We start from the raw sequence: 19,208 nt of genomic DNA, 5'->3' as shown, positions 1-19,208 counted from the left end.
CCACAGTCCAAAGAAGGCCATATCTTCCTTTTGCCCTTCTTTGTGGTTTACTTATAGAAACTCTCTTGGCAACACAGCTGAGCTATTTTCCTCTGTGAGTTTTGTTACCATAAATGTTGTGTTTTCATTTGGTGCTGTCTGCTTTTGCACAGTTGTTCTCATTCCCACAGACTTTTGCTGGCATGGTCCACCCCCACCCCCCAGCTCCCATCAGGTAGAGTCTAGCCACTGAACCCTACTCCATGAACCCCACTGCTAAACAATGTCATTAGAGCTGCGACCGGCATCCAGCCAGCCAACCAGCCGTGCTGCAATCACACAACTCTACAGCTCCTCAGACTTTTCTGTCTACTAAGTAAGTGAAGGAGAGGGGGAGTTTGACTGAGTGAAATGGGGAGTAAATACAACAAATATACTTGAAAAAGGAAACCACACCCAGAACACCAGAAAAACAAATGAAATAAATTCCCAGCTGCTTAATATTGGCTCAAAGCCACCATTTGCCAGACACCTTTAAACAGGTCCATGGCAGCATTTTGTACCTGAGGAGGAGTAGGTGACTGAATGGCCTCAATTAAAAAATAAGAAAGAAAGACTGAAAAAGTTTTAACTGTACTGAATGAGTAAGTTACTGCATAATAAGTGCAAGTAGAATAATGGTGGTGATACTCACGAACAATGCACTGGTTTCCTCCAGTCAGAGTCTTCCAACCTGGGCAGCAGTAGGCGTTATTTCTTGAGCCGCACACATTTGGTCTGCAGACGATCAAAAAGTGATGATCCATGTCACATAGTTCAAATACTTTCAAGACAAATCCTTTAATTAAGAGATACCAAAGATTTCTCTTAGAGGGCTTTACATTCAGTACACCAAACAACAATTACTCTATACTACTTACTGGTCTACATATTGCAGGAACTGATGTCCTGTTTCTTGACTGGGCAGGTGGCAGGAATAATGGCACATTGCTCAAAGGTACTTTAATAAAATCGCAATTTGGAGTCTGTGTTGTCCAAGCACAGCATTCATATTTTGTTAGATACACAAACGCATAGACCCTCCCAAAAATACTAAAAATTAGGCATAGTGTTAGATCAGGCAGGCCACAAAGCAAACCTAAACTGTAATCCCAGCAGATCAGCTGATCTCAAAGCAAGTCCACATTATCTCAAGACTCAACATACTGTTGTAGAAATTCAGTCAGTAAATATCATATAGGGTGGGCTATTTAAGCTTCTTTAGCCTGAAAACAGTTGCTGCACACCTGCAAGCTGCTTTGCAACCCACCTCCACCTCAGCTCCTCGTTGTCATGCCGTATTTCACTTAATGCCCCATCTTTTGTCACTGATACCATGTGCCAGTAATGAACCATGCATTACTGCAGAAGGAAATGACAATCTTCAGTCTTCTTTTGATGTGCCAAAGAATTGAACTGAAATTATTTTCTCGCAGTCCTTGAAAAACCATAAACTGTCCATCACTTTTTCTAAAAAAAAAAAAAAAGTTACCCATGGTTCCTGAGCTTTTTTGCACTTGTATTCACATCATATGAAGCTCCCTTCCTTTTGAATATGAAAACCATGAAAAGGTGTAATGCTGCACAAATGGAAAAACTAATTCATTCATTCAATTTTTTTTTTTTTTTAGCATTACAAGTATCTAATAAATAAGATAGAGCTGTCTTGTGACCCAGCGTAAAACCATGCTGGGATATACTGGAATATGCTGTGACGTCGGATACGTGGGTGCAACCGCATATTTTAAGAAATTTACTGCACCTGTACAAAAATGTTTCCTCTGACATGAAAGTGAACACCTGGTCCATCCTACAAAACTACAAATCTGGAATACATTGACCCAGAGGTCAGTATATATACTGTACACTGTAACTCAGACCAGATCCACGATGTGAATAATGAAGCCATTTGGATGTTGGAAACAGTGGTAAGTCCGCATGACACAGTATGCAGCCTGTATGCACTTCCTGCCTCTGAACCCAGATGTTCAGATAGATTAACTTAAAGCATGTCAAATAAAAATGCCTGTGGAGAATGCTCATTGAGCTGTGTGACCTTCATCAGCTGTTTGCTGTCATCACTGGACACAGACGTTCTTTCTTTTCTGTATTGGTTTCCTTCTGTCTGTCTTTCTTTTCTCTCTCTCACACACACTCTCACTCTCTCTCTCACACACACACATACACAACCTCTCCAGCAGTGACCCACTGTGTACAGCTGCAGATGTGATTTATCCACAACTGGGGTGTGGTGTTTTTGGCTAGAAAGAGGATTAGGCTGTTAGTCTCTCTCTCTCTCTCTCTCTCTGCCACAGCCACACACGACCAATGGCCTCCTTTGTTTGGATGTAATTTATTATTGCAGTCAGCAGGAATGTGATATTCTTGCCAGTATTTAATTACTAAACTTTGCTCCAAACTTCCCATCACAGACGATGTCACTTGTGGGTCTCAGTCTGCCTTATTAAAAATACGCACACACACACACACACACACACACACACACACACACACACACACACACACACACACACACACACACACAAAAGAGTTTTCTGACCTTTGTCGCACCTTTGTCTGTGCGGAACCAGCAATTAGCATGTGAGACACCTGCTCACGCTTTAAAAGAAAAGAGAAAAGAAACGGACTTTGCCGAATTATTAGAACCACATTACCCTCTGAGAACGTCCGTCCCTCCCCTCCTCTTGGCCCTATTGGCTCTGGTGTCGGTCTGCTTCGTCGACAGCTCGGTGACTTCGGTGTCCTCCAGCTCTGCTGCGTGTCCATACTCGGCGCAGAGCGACAGCAAAGCCACCAGAGCCACGGTCAACTGCAGCAACCGTCCTCCGCGCTTCATTTCTGGCATATCCACTCTCAAGTTGTACGACTTCAGTGAAGGGAATTCACCTTATGTAGTTTAACAGCCCTGTCGACCTCTCCTGTCTGGAGTCAAAGCTGCACAACAATAAATGAAAGAATAAGGAAACAAACAACAACAAAAAATCATTTGCATAGGAGACAGGGGAGACTGTAAGAAATGGTGCGCAAAAAAAAAAAAAAAAAAAAAAAAAAACAACTCTCACTGAGCTGGTATATGTTTTCTACTATTAGTAAGTCAGAATAAACTCACAGTCGCAAAAAGCATGCAGTGTAAAAAGTGATCATGAGGATTTCCTTACCTTGTCTCCCGGATAGGAGATTCGCCTGGGACCCGACAGAGGACTGTCTGCACTTTTACTTGCAGGTAAAAACGTTCAGAAGCAAACTGCGGAAAAGAAGAAAAGTGACTGAAAGCTTTCTGTGAGGCTGCCAGGCTATAAACAGATGTACATTGCAACTTGTGAAGTCTGCTCGTGCGCATCCAGTTGTGTGTGGATTGTGCACAGATAAGTGAGCTGATGCATTCCAGAGGATGAGAATGGCAAAACTCACTGCGTCTCTCCTTCCCAGCTGAGGTCTTTCCTCATCCCTGCTCAGCTCAACTTTCCCCAAAACTGCACCCCCCCCCCACCCCCCCCCCCGCTCCATGCTCTCGCGATATAACCCAGAGTTCAAAAATGCATTTTAAGCAACGGACCTTCAGCCCCATATACCGTCACTATAATCGAGCCAGAAAAACTTGGAGGATGAAGACGTTTAGAAGCGTTTTTTTGTTTTTTTCAAACACTGAAATAACTGTCATAACTTTTTGCATCTTTAAAACCAGAACACCTGTCATCCTTTGTGTAAATGTGGTGAGGCAACAGCAATGGATACAGTATAGGACTGCTGCGAATTATCAACTGAATCATTTATAGATCAGTTCCATCAGATAATCAGACTAACCCTTCTGGCTTATTCTCAGTTACAAATAATACTGACATTTTCATTCTCTGTCTCAGTGTTATTCTTCTTAATATAGTATAAGTCCAGTGGATGTTTACACTGTGCCTACTGTGTGATTTGAGGAATTTTGTCCAGTTTAGTGATAGCTTTCACACACATTGCTTTGTGTCTGCAGCCACACCCAGCAAATATAGAGTCAGACTGGCTCCTCTCTCAAGTCTGCTATCACTCTAAAACCAAGAGAAGGAAAAAAGGTTTTGACGTTGTGTATGTGTTCCATTGCAATTGGTTTTCTTGTTTCCTTCTATTATCTGTGTTTTCCTCTCACACATGTCTGAACACAGCCCAAGCCTTGCATATTAATTTTGCATTTTAGATTTTATAGCTTTGACAAAGTTGCACAAAATCACCACAGAACGTTGCCGGTGCAAAACACTGGATTCTCCATGTTTGTGCTCATGTAACTCTCTGTCCATTTTTTCACCTCCTCTGTAAAGAAAATTGTGACAAACTTGCCTCAGCTGTTCCAACAGGTGTCCCACCTTATGTGGTGTTCATTTGGAGTACAGGATAGTTTATATCAACTCCCCGAGCTTTTCTTTTCTTTGACACTCAGGTTGAGGCACGCATCTCCATTAGCCCCGCTGACATCTCCAGTTGGATATCTGCCCACCACCTCAAACTTAGTCTCAACAATGCTGTGCTCCTTTTTCTTTATACTGGAAAGTCCTGCCCTCTGCAAGGCCTCTTCATCACTGCGTAAAAGACCACGTTTGCTCCTGAGCAGACTGCCAAGAATCTGCGTCTGCCTCAAGACAACCAACTGTGAGGCCATTCCCTGAGAGCAACCACTGTGCAGTCCTACAGGTTCAATTTTGAATAACTTTATCCAGTCCAACTTTTTCTAATCAATGTCTTTGAAATGCATCTTAAAAAACATCTGCTTTTACTGTCCAGTTTATATCTATATGTATATATACAGACACATCAGGTCTCAATGGGATGGAAATAAATGGAAATAAAAATTAGCAATCTACCTATTATCAGCCTTTGCTGAAATTTCATTGCAGCAACTCATAATGGTCTCCAAGTGCTTGTAAGCATGCCTGACAATGTTGGGGCATGCTTCTAATGAGATGAGGGATGGTTAGGATTCTAGTGCTCTGGCAGTGCTCATCCTGTTCCTCCTTGTACAAAGGAGAGGATGCCGGTCCTGCTGATGGGTTAAGGACCTTCTATGGCCCTGTCCAGCTCTCCTAGAGTAACTGCCTGTTTCCTGGAATCTCCTCCATGTTCTTGAGACTGTGCTGGGAGACACAGCAAACCTTATGGCAATGGCATGTGTTGATGTGCCATCGTGGAGGAGTTGGACTACCTGTGTAACCTCTGAAGGGTCCAGGTATCGCTTCATGCTACCAGTATTGACACTGAGCCTGGCCAAATGCAAAACTAGTGGAAAAAAACAGTCAGAAAAGACGAGGAGGGAAAAAATGTCAGTGGCCTCCACCTGTAAAACCATTCCTGTTTCATATGAAAACTCAAATTTCCTGCCTGGTGGTTATCTTTCGTAGACAAATTGAAATGTTGGTGATTGTTTTATAGGCTTTTAAAAAAATTTGCTTCCATACTGCAAAGTCCTAGTCCATATTTTTTCCTTCACCTTTGATAGCAAATTTCCAATATTTTTACATATTCATGACATGGGATTATGTTAATACGACCCAAAATGAAAATTGTGATTCATATAAGACTAACTCCTTCAGCTGAATTGTCTTCTTATTAATGTAAAAAAAAAAGCTGTTCAACTTGTTTCCAGTGTCTATATTAAGTCCAGTCCCCTACTATTATATAAACATATACAACCTCAATTCCAAAAAAGCTGGCATGTTGTGTAAAATGTAAATAAAAGCAATATAATGATTTGCAAATGTCATTAAATTTTAAAGGCAGCTGCATGTCTCAAAAAAGTTGGTGCTGGGTCAACAAAAGGCTGGAAGTGAGTGGTACTAAAAAGAAACAGCTGGAGGAAGATTTTGCAACTATTTGGGTTATTGGCAGCAGGTCACATGACATGACTGGGTATAAAAAGAGCATCTTAGTGTTTCTCAGAAGTAAAGATAGGCAGAGGTTCACTAATATGCAAAAAACTGTCTACAAATTGTGGAAAACATGGACCCTGCTCAGTTAAAGAGCCTTTATCTCTGATAGTACAAGGATACATTAGTGCCTGTGGAATTGGCAGCTTGCACATCTGGAAAGGGACCATCAATGCTGAAAGGTACTGTACATACAGGTTTCAGAGCAACATATGCTCCCATCCAGATGAATTTTTCAGAGAAGGTCTTGCATATTTCAGCAAGACAATGCTAAACCACATACTGCAGCTATTACAACAGCATGGCTTCATAGTAGAAGAGTCTGAGTGCTGAAGTGGCTTGCCTGCACTGCAGACCTTTTACCAACTGAAAACATTTGACACACAAAGCACACGCAGGACTGTCAAGCAGCTACAATCATCTATCATACAAGATTGGGACAACATCCCTATCCTAAAAGTTCAGCAGCTGCTCTCCTCAGAGGGGATGCTACACATGGCCCTGTCCCAACTTTTTTGAGACGTGTTGCTTCTATCAAATTCAAAATTATATATTTTTTTTCCCCTTAAAATGCTGCATTTTCTCATTTTAAACATTTGACATGTTTCTATGTTCTGCTATGAATAAAATGTGGGTTTATGAAATATCAAAAACTAGGAGCTCTCTTAGAAAGGATATGTACATCTAAAAAAAAAAAAAAGAGCCAAAACCTGCAGTTCCTTGAGTGACCACTTGAGACTGGCTCAAAAAACACTAGACAACATTCTACTGCATTCTCTTCTGCTTATCCTGTTGGGGGGGTGGGTGGGTGGAGCCTATCCCAGCTGACATAGGGCAACAGGCAGGGTACCCCCTGTACAGGTTGCCAGCCTGTTGTAGGGCCAACACAGAGAGACAGACAACCATTCACACCTATGGGCAATTTAGAATGACCAATTAACCTAACCCCAGTAATTGCATGTCTTTGGACCGTGGGAGGAAACCCACGCAAACATGGGGAGAGCATGCAAACTCCACACAGAAAGACCCCGGCTAAAGCGGAATCAAACCTAGGACCTTCTTGCTGTGAAGCAGCAGTGCTAACCCCCACTCCATCGTGCCACAATGCCATCCATGGCACAAAAACAGTTTTACTCCTGTATAACAACTGTACAGGGTGGATATTTTTTTTTTTCTGAACCACATGTTTAAATCACATTCATGCTTAAAGTCTGATTAATTATGGGTACTGTACTATGGATAGTGGCTTAGGTGTCTGCAGCTGGTAGCTGTCTGCTGGGCTTCAACTCCACTGATTTCAGTCACTGATTTGCACTCTGCTCCTGGTCAGGGTTTTGATGAGTAAAATTACAGTATTTTATTTGTTTGGTACTTAACACTGATGAGCAGGTATCTGGGTCTATGTGATGCACACATACAGTTGTTGTCTGGACCTTGCTAACCAAAGTTGCTGGTGTGAGTTGATGCCTTCACAAAAAAAAAAAAGGAACAAAAGAAGAACTAATGCATGATGTCACCGTGGCTATGTCCATCTTTTATATGAACTTTATGCTCTAAATTATAGATTTACTAGTGTGTTCTTTGAGATAGTAGCTGCTCTCCCTTCAATCATTTCAATCATTACACAAACTTGTGGGCCATCACCGTCTCTTCTATCAGGTACTGTGTCACCCATTACAAAGGTAATAACAGAACTCTTTGATTAAGGTTTTGGAAAAGCACATTTTTAATGGTTTAGAACACATACACCACCACTTTCACCGAAACTGCTCAACATTTCTCCTCTCTGCTCTTTTCGCTGAGTTCTTTTTAAAAAAAATCCATTTGAACTTTTGTGCTTTCTAACATTATTATCTTGTCACTTAAATATTATTTGGACCCACATTCAAACACTCCATTATAATAGAAGAAATACAATACTGGAAGTACTGTTGAGTATGCTTGGTTAAAGTGAATGACATCTAAAGCTGAACTTAATATTACACTAAGATAACAACAGATTGATTTCTGGCAAACGTGGCCGTCAGTGATTGGAGAGGTTTACAGTAAGATGGCTTCCCCCTGGTTGTCTTGGAGCCTCAATGCTCTCACTGAGTCTAACTGTGATTACCCTCTCTGCAGCAGAAGTGTGACCTGGATTGGAGCTGAGATGAGGGTGAAATTCTGAGTACTAGATTTTGAATTCTGAGTATTAGATTCCAAGTGGTTTGGGGGTGAATCAGAGACAGCTCGCTGGCTACGACACCAAAATACTCTTGGCATTAGCCATGAGCAGGCTTCTACTGCAGCCATCTGTCAGTTGTGGTGAGTAAAATAGGCCTACCTTCACCAGAGTGCTGTACTCAGGCTGGTTGTTTGACATTTTGAAATTCAAAAATTGATTATGTTGCTGTTGGAGAAATGAAATTAAACTACCACTGTTTGTGTATAATGCTGCAATCAGCAGCAGATACAGTGGGTGAGAAAATAACATTATTGCAGTGACACAAAATATGGCCTCAAAAACTATCACACATTTGGATCATATGGATGATTATAGCTGTATATGATGTGTTTTAGGGTTAATCTCCTAAGTTCCTGGAGACTGAAAGAAGGCGCTGCAACAGGGAAGCAGTAACGCAATAAAATCCAAACTCAAACCAACAAATCAGATCAAAATATGATGGTCCAAAAAGGTAATGAGGTAAACCAAAACTCAGGAAATATTACAAAAGAGGAAATGCAGACCAGATAAGAAATGTACAAAGACTGAATGAAGGGACACAGACGATACACACACCATGCAGAGAGGGCTAATTAAGCACAGGTGAACTAAATAATAACACAGGTAGCAAAAAAAGAGAAAAGAAACAAAGCCAAGGCAGGAAGTTAATACACAAAAAAGTCACACAAGGAAGGTAACTTTCACAATAAAAAAAGAAACGACTGAAAGTGAGATGTGGCACACAAATACAGAAAGACAAGAAGATAAATGTGAAGTAGAAAAAACTTTTTGGATTGATTAACCAATTAAATGATAAGAATTTCTGTTAACTGGCGATTGATTGACTTCCACAGGCTTCCAGTAATACCGCTCATATCAGAAAACACTCCATCCATCCATCCATCTATCCAGTGAGGGTGCTGCAGCTAATCCCCGCTGTAATAGGGTGAGAGGCAGGGTACGACCTGAACAGATCACCAGTCTATTGCAGACCAACTGCATACATTTCCACTTCTATATCCAGCTTTATTACAAATGACTTGGATACATGACAGGAATGTCTTGCAGACATAAATGCCTGGATATAACATTCATTTTTCAACTCTTAAATTCAGACAAAACAGAAGTTATTCTATTTGTTCCTAAAAGTTTCAGAAACAGAATTATTACTCACAGTCATATTACCTTGGCCTCCAGTACTACCCCGAGGACCCACTGAATCATTTTTTTTAACATGCTATGTCTTTAAATATAAAATAAATATGTAAGACTGCCTTATTTTACATTTGCAACATTGCTAAAATTTGCAACATCATGTTTCAGAGTGATGCTGAAACATTTTTTGTGAAATTCCTGATTATGAGACGGAAAAAACTTTACTTTATGCAAAACAATAGAGTATTATAACATGGAATAGAGAGACCAGATAGAGAGATGGTTCTCCCATATTACCTTCTCTACATTGGCTTCTAGTTGAATGAATAATCGAATCCTTCTCCTCATATACAAAGTCCTGAATGATCAGGCACCATCGTATCTTAAAGACCTCACAGTGCATGCAGTATCAGCCCAATAAAACTGCACTCTCAGAGTACAGGCTTACTTTTGGTTCATAGAGTACAATGCTAGTACTCTGTTTTTTCCAAGGACAAACTGAGCTTATTCAAGTCATACCACTTCAGTGAGTGTCTCCTGAGTTACTCAATATAATCTACAAATGTGGCTACCAGATGACTAAAATTCCACAGTCTATTACTCTGATCATCATGTGTAAAACTACTGGATTTCCCCTGTAATGCTAAGCAAATCATTTAAAGAGAAGCATACATGAATACTTAAGAATGGGGCTGACGCACTTGCGCTGTATTCCCAGAGTCATAGCAGTGATGTCAGAGCCGAGTCTACCGCAGGATTGGTTCCTCATGTCATCCTTCTCATCAACAGGTTTGCCCTCTGCGCTTCCTCAGCACAGTCGATGCCATTTACAGTAAGACACCACCCCCTCACCCCACCCTACCTTCCTCCTTCCCACCACCCACCTCTGTGTATCACCCCATCCTTCTTTCAGTCTCTCAGCTAATCTCCTTACTTTTAGGAGCCGAGCGTGGGTTTCATTTTAGGGAATGTTTACTCCTCTGTCCTGAAATGGCTGAACCAAAAACGCCTGAAATAGTAAGACTGAAACAGAGATTAGATAAACACTGTGGAAGTGCAGCCTTATTGCTGGTGTGGAGAATTTTTTTCCTCAGAATACCAACTTGCTGTCATTCAGTAACAGCACAACCTACGTTTTATAATTCGCTTTCACCGGCACATCTTCTCATATCCCCTGGCAGTTTTTAATAGCTTAGATTGAGGTTGCTTCTCACTGTGCTGTGAGCAGTAACTGCAGCAAGACTTTCTCACACTGTATGTTGTCTTTGGCTCTGGCAGCCACGGTTCATTTCCTTTTGTCTTCTGCAGCACAACTGCTGCCAATATTCATATGAAATATTTCAAGAAAATGAGCTGCAGCAGAAACGAGCACCCCCACCCACACCCCCACCCCCACCCCCTCCCCTCCCCTCGCCTCCTCTATCTCACGCTTTCTTTCTACGTTGGTGTGTATGTGTGTAACAGTGTTACATGTAAGTTCGCGCTTTTTTTTGTTATGAGGATAATGTAATGATGGAAATGAACTGCTTGGGCTCGGTCATCTGTCATCTCAAACGGTCCCCTTCACTGACATACAGTGCACTACATACTGCGCACTGGTGCAGCACAAACTCAAACATAACCACAAAAATAGCTCAGAGGAATCCCTTTTCGTCTCCAAGTGGATCATTTTCCTTATGCGTACCTAGGCACTGCATGAACTCATTTCCCTTAAATTTAGTTTCTAACAGGAGAACAAAAATTGAATTTTTTGGGTCATAAAAAGTTGTAATTGGTCCCTTTCATGGTGAGGATGCCTCTTTCAAAGGGAAAGGCTATGTGCAGAAGGAAAGGAGGACTGCAGGGATGACAGTGTGAGTCAGTATCCTGGGAGCAGAGTTCAATAGCTGGTGTGTGTAAGTGTTTTTCGGCCACACTCGCCGGTGTCACCCCTGATTGAAAAAAGAGGACATTACGTCAGAAAAGGAACAGTGTATGGAGAAAAGCCCTCTGCCCCGGCGTAATTAATATAAAGGAACTTATATTAATGGAACCATTAAACCCCAATCAAGAACATTTCATACAAGTATCCACCTTGTAGACCCATTTTACTGCAACTATTTGGATTTGTAATAGTGTAATAGTTATTTGACAGGTAATAGTAGATAAACACAAGTGTTACTAATCATGATAATCAATGCTCTGTCCCTAAACAGAAACTTAATTAATGTGATTAGTAACACCTGTATTTATCTACTGTTACTTGTCAAAATGGCAACTGTGAAAAAGTTTTATGTACCAATACAGAGAAACGACTTTCACATCTCTGCTAAATAACAAGCAGCTGGTGAGCACAAATATAGAAACTGCTTTCCTTGCTCTGTCCTAAGTGATTAAATTGGCCTGCCACCATGTCTTAAACTCACTAAGTAACACAGTATACAGTAAATGTCTGTTGTTTAAGTGATGACCTAAAAGTGGATTAAATGAACATATGAGTAAATTATGAAGGACTGTGCAAAAGTCTCAAGTGATTTCTTTATACACTGCTTAAAAAAATAAAGGGAACACTTAAACAACACAATATAACTCCAAGTAAATCAAACTACTGTGAAATCAAACTGTCCACTTAGGAAGCAACACTGATTGACAATCAATTTCACATGCTGTTGTGCAAATGGAATAGACAACAGGTGGAAATTATTGGCAATTAGCAAGACACACTCAATAAAGGAGTGGTTCTGCAGGTGGGGACCACAGACCACTTCTCAGTACCTATGCTTTCTGGCTGATGTTTTGGTCACGTTTGAATGTTGGTGGTGCGTTCACACTCGTGGTAGCATGAGATGGACTCTACAACCCACACAAGTGGCTCAGGTAGTGCAGCTCATCCAGGATGGCACATCGATGCGAGCTGTGGCAAGAAGGTTTGCTGTGTCTGTCACTGTAGTGTCCAGAGGCCGGAGGTGCTACCAGGAGACAGGCCAGTACACCAGGAGACGTGGAGGAGGCCGTAGGAGGGCAACAACCCAGCAGCAGGACCGTTACCTCCGCCTTTGTGCAAGGAGGAACAGGAGGAGCACTGCCAGAGCCCTGCAAAATGACCTCCAGCAGGCCACAAATGTCCATGTGTCTGCACAAACGGTTAGAAACCGACTCCATGAGGATGGTATGAGGGCCCGACGTCCACAGATGGGAGTTGTGCTTACAGCCCAACACCGTGCAGGACACTTGACATTTGCCAGAGAACACCAGGATTGGCAAATTCGCCATTGGCACCCTGTGCTCTTCACAGATGAAAACAGGTTCACACTGAGCACATGTGACAGACGTGACAGAGTCTGGAGACACCGTGGAGAGCGATCTGCTGCCTGCAACATCCTTCAGCATGACCGGTTTGGCAGTGGGTCAGTAATGGTGTGGGGTGGCATTTCTTTGGAGGGCCGCACAGCCCTCCATGTGCTTGCCAGAGGTAGCATGACTGCCATTAGGTACCAAGATGAGATCCTCAGACCCCTTGTCTGGTCCAACGTCACGTTGCACCACAGACTGTCCAGGAGTTGGCGGATGCTTTAGTCCAGGTCTGGGAGGAGACCATCCGCCACCTCATCAGGAGCATGCCCAGGCGTTGTAGGGAGGTCATACAGGCACGTGGAGGCCACACACAATACTGAGCCTCATTTTGACTTGTTTTAAGGACATTACATCAAAGTTGGATCAGCCTGTAGTGTGTTTTTCCACTTTAATTTTGTGTGTGACTCCAAATCCAGGCCTCCATTGGTTAATAAATTTGATTTCCATTGATGGTTTTTGTGTGATTTTGTTGTCAGCACATTCAACTTTGTACAGAACAAAGTATTCAATCAGAATATTTCATTCATTCAGATGTAGGATGTGTTATTTGAGTGTTCCCTGTATTTTGTTTCTAGGTGCCCAACTTTCTTGTAATTTTTTTTTTTAAAAAGTGGTCTTGGGCAATAGTCCTCCAGGCTTTCTGAACTGATTTATAGTTTGTTCCCATTTATTTGATTGAATCTATGAAAAATGCCAAAGATAACACAGTTTGACAGACATAAAATAGTTTTTTTTTTTTTGCACCAACAAGGTGATTCCCAAACAGCTATTAACTGAAAACTTGGCATATCTCAGTATGGTGTGCAGTGTGCCATTTAAAAATTTGAGGAAACTGGACAAATGGAGGACAATGGATCGACCTCCTCAGAGCCCGGACCTCAACATTACTGAAGCAGTGTGGGATCATCTTGGCAGAGAACAGAACAAACAGCAGCCAACATCTAAAGAAGAGCTTTGAATGTCCTTTAAACTCGTTATAATCAGACAAGCTGTTTTCGCCTTAGATACTGTATTTCCATGTATGTTTGCACATATCAATAAATCGTTGCAACTATTTCCCATTTTCCTAGCAAAATATAAAGAAATGAGGGGTGGCTTAAGAAATTTGCACAGTATTGTAGTTCACAAAAAGATCCTGCCACAAACACCAGTGCTGGATATCCTCTTCTACACTGGACTCTATCAATATTCCTCACATGCTTTTGTGTTCCTTTGTTTACTCGTAACTACTGAGACTGCTGCCATGCAAAAAACCATAGCTACAGAGGTGTAGCTGAGGCGAGCTGTAGGTTTGTAGTGGAGGTGACCTTGTTGAAAGTGTGTTTATGAGCAACAGTTTCCTGATTGCTAACTGCAAAGTCCCAAGCACAATTCTGGCTCAAGGCTCTTGTTGAATGCCATATTGTTTTATGTCTGCTTCCCCTTTCAATGAATTTGTAATGACAAACCCTAATGTGTAAATATTTCCTTTGCCCTTACTTTTAGGACAAAATCTAAGTAGTGTCCAAGCTTTCCACTCACAGCTCTTACAGTGGCTGGTGTAGATACAGCACAGATATAACCTTGTGCTAACTATCCTTTAGCTTCAATGTAATTTTCTCAAAATGCCTAACAGCTGTATTAAATGAAGCAAACCTATGACCAAATAATGACCTTTTGGCATGTATATTTGCATACATTTATTTTTTTGAGGTTCTAATTTGTGGTGTGAGGTGTTCCCACCCCACATTTGAATACTCACAGATTCATTAAGGGTCTGTGGGGTGCAGTCGATATAGTAGCTATTCGAGCTGTTCCAGCTTGCCTACTTATCTCCCCTCCAAATGTGATTTATGCAGCGTTGGTGTCCCCCCACACGAATCTGACCATCTTAGGGATGGAAAACATTCCCTGTTTCCCGCTGGTGGTTCACTGCCACCATCTGTAAGAGACACTCACAGACCGAGAGAACCATAAACACACTCCATGTAAAAAGACAGAGAATTACACATTATGCCAATATTAATGTCATTACTTTATGCTAGGGCATCTATTAAAGCATGAATACATTTTTTCTTTGTAAAAGGAAGAACAGAGAAGAGGTGAGAAGGATGCCAGAGAAGGAGATTGTTAACACTGATGAAGAAATAGCACTAACAGAAAAGAAAACAAAGACCTGAGGCTGTAAACCTTGGTTGGGGTCTTGTTTCCAAAGCATAAATCAAACTTGTTTTAAAGTAACAGTAAGAATTTATCACCATGCTACTAACTCTGAGAGGATTCATTTCATTTACAAGATCTTAAAAACAACAACAATGCTAACATGCGGATATATGGATATATATTACAGATTGGGGTTATCATGCTAACATTAGCTTTTTTAGCTCTAAATACAATTCTTGCTGAGACTGATGGGATTGTCGGATATACACTTGCCAAAAGTATTAGTTCGTCTGCCTTCACACACATACGAGCTTGAGTGACATCCCATTCTTAATCCATAGTGTTCAATATGATGTCAGCCTACCCTTTGCAGCTATAACAGCTTCAGCTCTTCTGGGAAGGATTTCCACAAGGTTCAGGAATGTTTATGGGAATTTTTGACCGTTCTTCCAGAAGTGCATTTGTGAGGTCAGACACTGATGAGAAGGCCTGGCTCACTGTCTCCGCTCTCATTCATCCCAAAGGTGCTCTGTCGGATTGAAGTCAGGACTCTGTGCAGGCCAGTCAAGTTCTTCCACATCAAACTTGCTTATCCATGACTTTAATGTCCTTGCTTTGTGCACTGGTGCACAGTGATGTTGGAACAGGAAGGGGCCATCCCCAAACAGTGGTGGCGTGCTTTACACCACTGCATCCGACGCCTTGCATTGTGCTTGGTGATGTAAGGCTTTGATACCACTGCGTTTGTTGGAAACCAATTCCATGAAGCTCTCTAAGCACTGTTCTTGAGCTGATCTGAAGGCCACATGAAGTTTGGAGGTGTGACCTCTGTGCACTATGCGCCTTAGCATCTGTTGACCCCACTCTGTGATTTTATGTCGCCTACCACTTTGTGACTGAGTAGCTGTCATTCCCAATCTCTTCCACTTTGTTATAATACCACTAACAGTTGACTGTGGAATATTTAGTAGTGAGGAAATTTCACAACTGGATTTGTTGCACAGGTGGCATCCTATCACGGTACCACACTGGAATTCAATGAGCTCCTGAGAGCGACCCATTCTTTCACAAGTGTTTGTAGAAGCAGTCTGCATGCCCAGGTGCTTGGTTTATACACCTGTGGCCATGGAAGTGATTGAACACCTGAATTCAATGATTTGGATGGGTGAGTAAATATACTCACCAATATACTATATACTATACATATACTATGTTGAATACAGTTGTTTGGGGGTCAGTTACAAACAATTAAACTACAAGGACAGATCCAAATGCACACTTTTGGGGGATTTGTGAATGTTTGTGACAGTTAAATAAAATAAATCAACACCAACCATAAATGGAGAGAAAATTGACTTCAGTTTATTTAATAATCTTTTACAAGCTCTGAGACCTCAGTTCAAAATCTAAGGAATTCTCTTAAAAAGTGGGAAAAGTTATGAATGAAGGTGCACTGTTATGTATGCTTTCTGGGCTCCTAAAGAGACCACGGGTCCTCGAGAGCAAAAACAAAAAGTTCACAGCATGATAAAGATTTACTGAAACATCCGTCCTGCTGTTTGCTAGATTCCAACACTCTGCATGAAAGCCAAGGGGTGAAGCGTGAGCTGTTGGCCAAAGCATGAGGGAATGACAGAGGAATGGAAAGCAAAAAGAGACCAACACTGGAGGAGAAGTCGCCTTTTGAAGTTGGCCAACAAAACAGTTTTGATTCAAGTCTCCCACATCTGTCTGCTGCCTCGTGCAAGAATCCTGGAATCCCCCACCCCCTCATCATCACTGTGTGTCTCTCTCTTTCACACACACACACACACGCACGCACACACAAACACACACGCAGACTCAATTCCAATGCACCAGCACAGAGCATGAAAACAAACATTTTCAAGGAAGTTCTTGAGCCAAGTGGCAGATAAGCATGGCTGCTAACTGAACATGATCATGCACACCCGTGTGAGTACACACACACACAGGCACAGTTGGAGTACGCACACACACACACACACACACACACACGCACAGCTGGAGCAGAAGCTAATGACATGAACTGACATTGACCTAGTTTCCAATGGGGCAATGATAAAGAGAGAGTGGAAAGATGAAGATTTGGAAGAGGTTAAGAAACTTCAGGGCATTTTGTGCTCGAGGACAAAGTGTGTTGTGCGCGTGTGTGTGTGCATGTGTGTGTGTTTCCACTCAGAAAGGCCTGCCAAGTTGCCATGCTAAGCCAGGGTAGCGAGCCTACGAGCAGAGGGAGGTAAAGGCTCAGACTGATCGCTGCTGAGGAGTGAGGCGATCGCTGTGGGGGTTACACACACACTCATCTATTCTGCACTGACCCCAGCCAACAGCAACTCACTGTATACTCATTTAACAGTGACTCGTGGCTCTCTCTTTCACAGCACACCCTCACTGGTCCCTGAATTGTGGAAACAGGAAATAGAACCAGGCATGAAAACCCGTCGGTCTCTGTTTTTGTGCATTTGTTTGCAATCCTCACATGACTCACGTGTCTCCCCCTCTGGGTTGCCTCTGGGGGAACATACATGTAGATTTTGGAATGGTAATAAGTGCTGCAACATGGCCTAGTCAGTGGGCCAAGCCTTGCTTTGCTTCCTTCCAGATCTGAACTCTGTGTGACTCTGATAACATTGAAACGAGGAACAATTTCATGCTCTCGTATTCTGGGTGCTTTTTATGACTTTAATTGTTCCATTAAGGCGCTTCAGGGTATGGGAATGCTTTGTCATTTGAACAACGTGTGTGTATGTGTGTGTGCGTGCGTGCGTGCGTGTGTAAAGTTAATGCCCTCAGGCTCATCAGCACTTATTCTGCAGAGGAATTCAACTTCAGACTTTTTTATTAATACTCTGGATCTGAACCAAAGCCACAGAACTTGAAGATTTTACTGAAAGTTTATCATTTCCTGTTTCTGAGGAAATATCTCGAGATCAGTTCAAAGAACACACATGCATGCGCTAACAAATGAATGCTCAGCATGTGCTCAAAGTATTTAAGGTAAAGTCCCTTTTGTTGTTCAAGCTGAATATTTAAATGACTCTAACAGTAAAACTTCCTGCAAGAGAAAACCCAAGACCTCACAGAGCCGTGGTGCTGAGGTGGACAGAGATCTCATGCACAGGGATGCCTGCATCTGTTACTGGAGGTCATGTTTTGAATTAGATTATTGTATAATGAATTACAGTTTCACACAGTGGAGATTTTGTGGACATTGTTCAATAATTTTAATTGTTGGTTCCAGGGGCTGTAAAAGTTATGTGGTGGACCTCAATCATCATTTTTTAATTATTAATTATTAAACCAATTGTTTTCTGGATTAGTGCAATAACTCTTTTGGTCTCTAAAATCAGAGTGTCAGTGTCATTGGTTATCACAATTATCAAGTCTTTAAGAAATTCTTTCTATGTCACTCGTAAGATTTTTGGGATTTTCTGGTGACCGTGATGTTTTACATGTTTGTTAGGAGCAGGTTCATTTGTATGGACTATCAGCACAGGTAGTTCACATCATCTACTTAATAAATCTGGCACCAAAAATGATTTAGTGTAGCCTCTTTGGCACAGACCACATACCTAGTCAAATGTTGAATGTCTAAACTTTTTTTCTTTAGCTCAACATCGGTCTCTTTGAACTCACCTTAAATTACTGCCTTTCATGGAAAGTGGCAAATGTAATTTTACATCAGAACAAAAATATGCTTTTATCCTGCTCGAGAGTAGAAAGGTTATCTATAGACAAACATTAGCTTTGTTCAAATTATCAACACTGCTCTGATAAATTGACTGACTGTCTTGTACAGTTACACTCCACAGCTTTGCAAGCTGCTGCTGGGATCGAGGGGCCAGAGGTCAAATGGTGACCTCACAGGTTTGACAACATGTGACCCTCACCAGACCTCACAAGTTTGAAAGAATGGCATCACACACTAGGTCATTGTTGTTTTTGGTGAGCTGTTCTGGGTGAGGTCCGTGTGACTCAGAGAGAATCCACATGGGTATCACAGAAGCAGGAAAACCGTGTTTCTTGGTTGTAAAATTACTTAATTCACCCTTGTGACAGCTTTCATATTAACAGATGAGACCTGATTTTTGTTTCTCTGTTTGCTCAGAGACACATTCAGTCCCTGCCGGTTTACTGACTGAATCAAATGATGCCAATATCATCATCAGATTTACCTTCTGCATAAAACGTTTATGAAAATGCAGGGACGATATCTCAAGCACGTTCACTTGCTGCTCTTTAGCTAGAATTGTGGGAAGTTAAAAAGCATGTGATTACTGTGATAACGTCCGACAGAATTATCTGAACAAAAGGCTTCAAGTGTTGCTATTCTTCAGATACCCTATACCCTTTGTGTGTTTTTGTGTGTGTGTGTCAGTTCTTGGCAGAGCTGTTTCTTTCCCCATCAGCTGCCA

At 41.7% G+C, this 19,208-nt stretch overlaps 1 protein-coding gene across 2 annotated transcripts in view; it reads right to left on the bottom strand.

The window, feature by feature from the left end:
- Positions 1-3,482, bottom strand: part of fbn1 (fibrillin 1) — a 61,786-nt gene extending 58,304 nt beyond the window's left edge. Inside the window, exons 1-4 of one of the 2 annotated variants that reach the window (XM_030718587.1) lie at positions 3,451-3,482; positions 3,198-3,283; positions 2,694-2,973; positions 674-756 (exon numbers count right to left, since the gene is read on the bottom strand). In XM_030718587.1, the coding sequence (XP_030574447.1) occupies positions 674-756; positions 2,694-2,884 (274 nt within the window). In that variant the 5' untranslated portion in view covers positions 2,885-2,973; positions 3,198-3,283; positions 3,451-3,482. Of the gene's footprint in view, positions 1-673; positions 757-2,693; positions 2,974-3,197; positions 3,431-3,450 lie in introns of those variants that run through there. The other variant, XM_030718576.1, reaches the window with a different exon arrangement.
- Positions 3,483-19,208: the final 15,726 nt, after the last annotated feature.

The sequence above is a fragment of the Archocentrus centrarchus genome, chromosome 3 (genome assembly GCF_007364275.1).
Source record: "Archocentrus centrarchus isolate MPI-CPG fArcCen1 chromosome 3, fArcCen1, whole genome shotgun sequence".
NCBI lineage: Eukaryota > Metazoa > Chordata > Actinopteri > Cichliformes > Cichlidae > Archocentrus > Archocentrus centrarchus.
Note: the sequence above shows the minus strand (reverse complement) of the source record. Positions and strands in the feature narration are given on the sequence as shown.